Source organism: Carcharodon carcharias (assembly GCF_017639515.1).
Source record: "Carcharodon carcharias isolate sCarCar2 chromosome 27 unlocalized genomic scaffold, sCarCar2.pri SUPER_27_unloc_11, whole genome shotgun sequence".
Classification (NCBI taxonomy): domain Eukaryota; kingdom Metazoa; phylum Chordata; class Chondrichthyes; order Lamniformes; family Lamnidae; genus Carcharodon; species Carcharodon carcharias.
In genome coordinates, this window is record NW_024470626.1 from 44,206 (window position 1) to 47,500 (window position 3,295).

The 3,295-nt window shown below is 59.6% G+C and overlaps 1 protein-coding gene across 1 annotated transcript in view; it reads left to right on the plus strand.

Moving 5' to 3' along the window:
- Positions 1-1,604: 1,604 nt before the first annotated feature.
- Positions 1,605-3,295, plus strand: part of LOC121273793 (capping protein, Arp2/3 and myosin-I linker protein 3-like) — a gene marked incomplete at its 5' end in the record, with an annotated part of 29,312 nt that continues 27,621 nt past the window's right edge. Inside the window, 2 exons of the mRNA XM_041180958.1 lie at positions 1,605-1,733; positions 2,913-3,026. Coding sequence (XP_041036892.1) covers positions 1,605-1,733; positions 2,913-3,026 — 243 coding nt within the window. The remainder of the gene's footprint in view (positions 1,734-2,912; positions 3,027-3,295) is intronic.

Consider the following 3,295-nt stretch of genomic DNA (forward strand, 5'->3'; position numbering starts at 1 on the left):
TCCCTGCGTTTCGTACCCTGACTCCCTGCGTTTCGTACCCTGACTCCCTGCGTTTCCTGTCCTGACTCCCTGCGTTTCCTGTCCTGAATCCCTGCGTTTCCTGTCCTGACTCCCTGCCTTTCCTGTCCTGACTCCCTTCGTTTCGTATTCTGACTCCCTGCGTTTCCTGTCCTGACTCCCTGCGTTTCGTACCTTGACTCCCTGCGTTTCGTACCCTGACTCCCTGCCTTTCCTGTCCTGACTCCCTGCGTTTCGTACCCTGACTCCCTGCGTTTCCTGTCCTGACTCCCTGCGTTTCCTGTCCTGACTCCCTGCGTTTCCTGTCCCGTCTCCCTGCGTTTCGTATCCTGACTCCCTGCGTTTCCTGTCCTGACTCCCTGCGTTTCGTACCCTGACTCCCTCCGTTTCCTGTCCTGACTCCCTGCGTTTCCTGTGCTGACTCCCTGCGTTTCGTACCCTGACTCCCTGCGTTTCCTGTCCTGACTCCCTGCGTTTCCTGTCCTGACTCCCTGCGTTTCGTACCCTGACTCCCTGCTTTTCCTTTCCTGACTCCCTGCGTTTCGTACCCTGACTCCCTGCGTTTCCTGTCCTGACTCCCTGCGTTTCGTACACTGACTCCCTGCGTTTCCTGTCCTGACTCCCTGCGTTTCGTACCCTGACTCCCTGCGTTTTGTACCCTGACTCCCTGCGTTTCCTGTCCTGACTGCCTGTGTTTCCTGTCCTGACTCCCTGCGTTTCGTACCCTGACTCCCTGCGTTTCGTACCCTGATTCCCTGCGTTTCCTGTCCTGACTCCCTGCGTTTGCTGTCCTGACTCCCTGCGTTTCCTGTCCTGACTCCCTGCGTTTCGTACCCTGACTCCCTGCGTTTCCTGTCCTGACTCCCTGCGTTTCGTACCCTGACTCCCTGCGTTTCCTGTCCTGACTCCCTGCGTTTCGTACCCTGACTCCCTGCGTTTCCTGTCCTGACTCCTTGCGTTTCCTGTCCTGACTCTCTGCGTTTCGTACCCTGACTCCCTGCCTTTCCTTCCCTGACTCCCTGCGTTTGCTGTCCTGACTCCCTGCGTTTCCTGTCCTGACTCCCTGCGTTTCCTGTCCTGACTCCCTGCGTTTCCTGTCCTGACTCCCTGCGTTTCGTACCTGACTCCCTGCGTTTCGTACCCTGAATCCCTGCGTTTCCTGTCCTGACTCCCTGCGTTTCGTACCCTGACTCCCTGCATTTCCTGTCCTGACTCACTGCGTTTCCTGTCCTGACTCCCTGCGTTTCGTACCCTGACTCCCTGCGTTTCGTACCCTGACTCCCTGCGTTTCCTGTCCTGACTCCCTGCGTTTCGTACCCTGACTCCCTGCGTTTCGTACCCTGACTCCCTGCATTTCGTACCCTGACTCCCTGCGTTTCCTGTGCTGACTCCCTGCGTTTCCTGTGCTGACTCCCTGCGTTTCATACCCTGACTCCCTGCGTTTCCTGTCCTGACTCCCTGCGTTTCCTGTCCTGACTCCCTGCGTTTCCTGTCCTGACTCCCTGCGTTTCCTGTCCTGACTCCCTGCGTTTCGTACCCTGACTCCGTTCGTTTTTGGCCTGAGTTCCTGTGCATTTTCATTCCAGATGATGGACCGTCTTTGTGTCAAAGTTCACAATGATCTGAAGCTGCTGAGGAATTGTCCGCTTGAGTCTGTCCAGCGGGACACCCGCTACGCAAAGGAGATGGTGAAAGATGCAAAGAACTCACGAGCGGTGAGGAGGCTTCGCCTACCCAGCACACCCGACCGTGCGGGGCTCCCTCAGCGGGGTACTGACCCTCCGACAGTGCGGCTCTCCCTCAGCGGGGTACTGACCCTCCGACAGTGCGGCTCTCCCTCAGTACTGACCCTCCGACAGTGCGGCTCTCCCTCAGCACTGACCCTCCGACAGCGCGGCACTCCCTCAGTACTGACCCTCCGACAGTGCGGCTCTCCCTCAGCACTGACCCTCCGACAGTGCGGCTCTCCCTCAGCACTGACCCTCCGACAGTGCGGCTCTCCCTCAGCACTGACCCTCCGACAGTGCGGATCTCCCTCAGCACTGACCCTCCGACAGTGCGGCACTCCCTCAGTACTGACCCTCCGACAGTGCGGCACTCCCTCAGCACTGACCCTCCAACAGTGCGACTCGCCCTCAGCACTGACCCTCCGACAGTGCGGCTCTCCCTCAGCACTGCTGCTCTGACAGTGCGGCTCTCCCTCAGCACTGACCCTCTGACAGTGCGGCTCTCCCTCAGCACTGACCCTCCGACAGTGCGGCTGTCCGTCAGTACTGACCCTCCGACAGTGCGGCACTCCCTCAGCACTGACCCTCCGACAGTGCGGCTCTCCCTCAGCACTGACCCTCCGACATTGCGGCACTCCCTCAGCACTGACCCTCCGACAGTGCGGCTCTCCCTCAGCACTGACCCTCCGACAGTGCGGCTGTCCGTCAGTACTGACCCTCCGACAGTGCGGCACTCCCTCAGTACTGACCCTCTGACAGTGCGGCTCTCCCTCAGTACTGACCCTCCGACAGTGCGGCACTCCCTCAGCACTGACCCTCCGACAGTGCGGCTCTCCCTCAGCACTGACTCTCCGACAGTGCGGCTCTCCCTCAGCACTGACCCTCCCACTGTGCGGCTCTCCCTCAGTACTGACCCTCCGACAGTGCGGCTCTCCCTCGGCGCTGACCCTCCGACAGTGCGGCTCTCCCTCAGCACTGACCCTCTGACAGTGCGGCTCTCCCTCGGCGCTGACCCTCTGACAGTGCGGCTCTCCCTCGGCGCTGACCCTCTGACAGTGTTGTGTGAAGGGGATAATGAAGTTGGAGGTTTGTCGGGTGGGCGTTTGTGTGAGGGTGGGGTATTTCGGAGTCCCTCTAGTTCTGTTTGGTTTCTTTCCCCTCCTGCAGCTGTTCCCCAGCCTCTATGAACTGGGACACCTTCTGGCTCTTGATGGTCCTGTCCGGCATAAACTCGATTCAGTCTCCTTGGATGTCTCGCAGGCTGTGGACAAGGAGGTGCAGGTTGGTGAATCCCACCTCCCCCCACCACCCACCGATTAAATAGTTCCCTGTCGCCACAGAAAGAGAGGCCATTCAGCCCATCGCATCCCTGCCAGCCAAGGAGGTGTGAAAGGAAACCGGCCACTCTTTTTAAAGCCCCCTCTCCGCACCTGCCCCCTAAACGTGCGGGTTACATCGCCTCCGACACCAATCGTTCTGGCACAGCCGATGGTCAACGCCGAGCTGCCCAAACCCCAGAGCGGATACTTGAAACAACTGTCATAACCTAT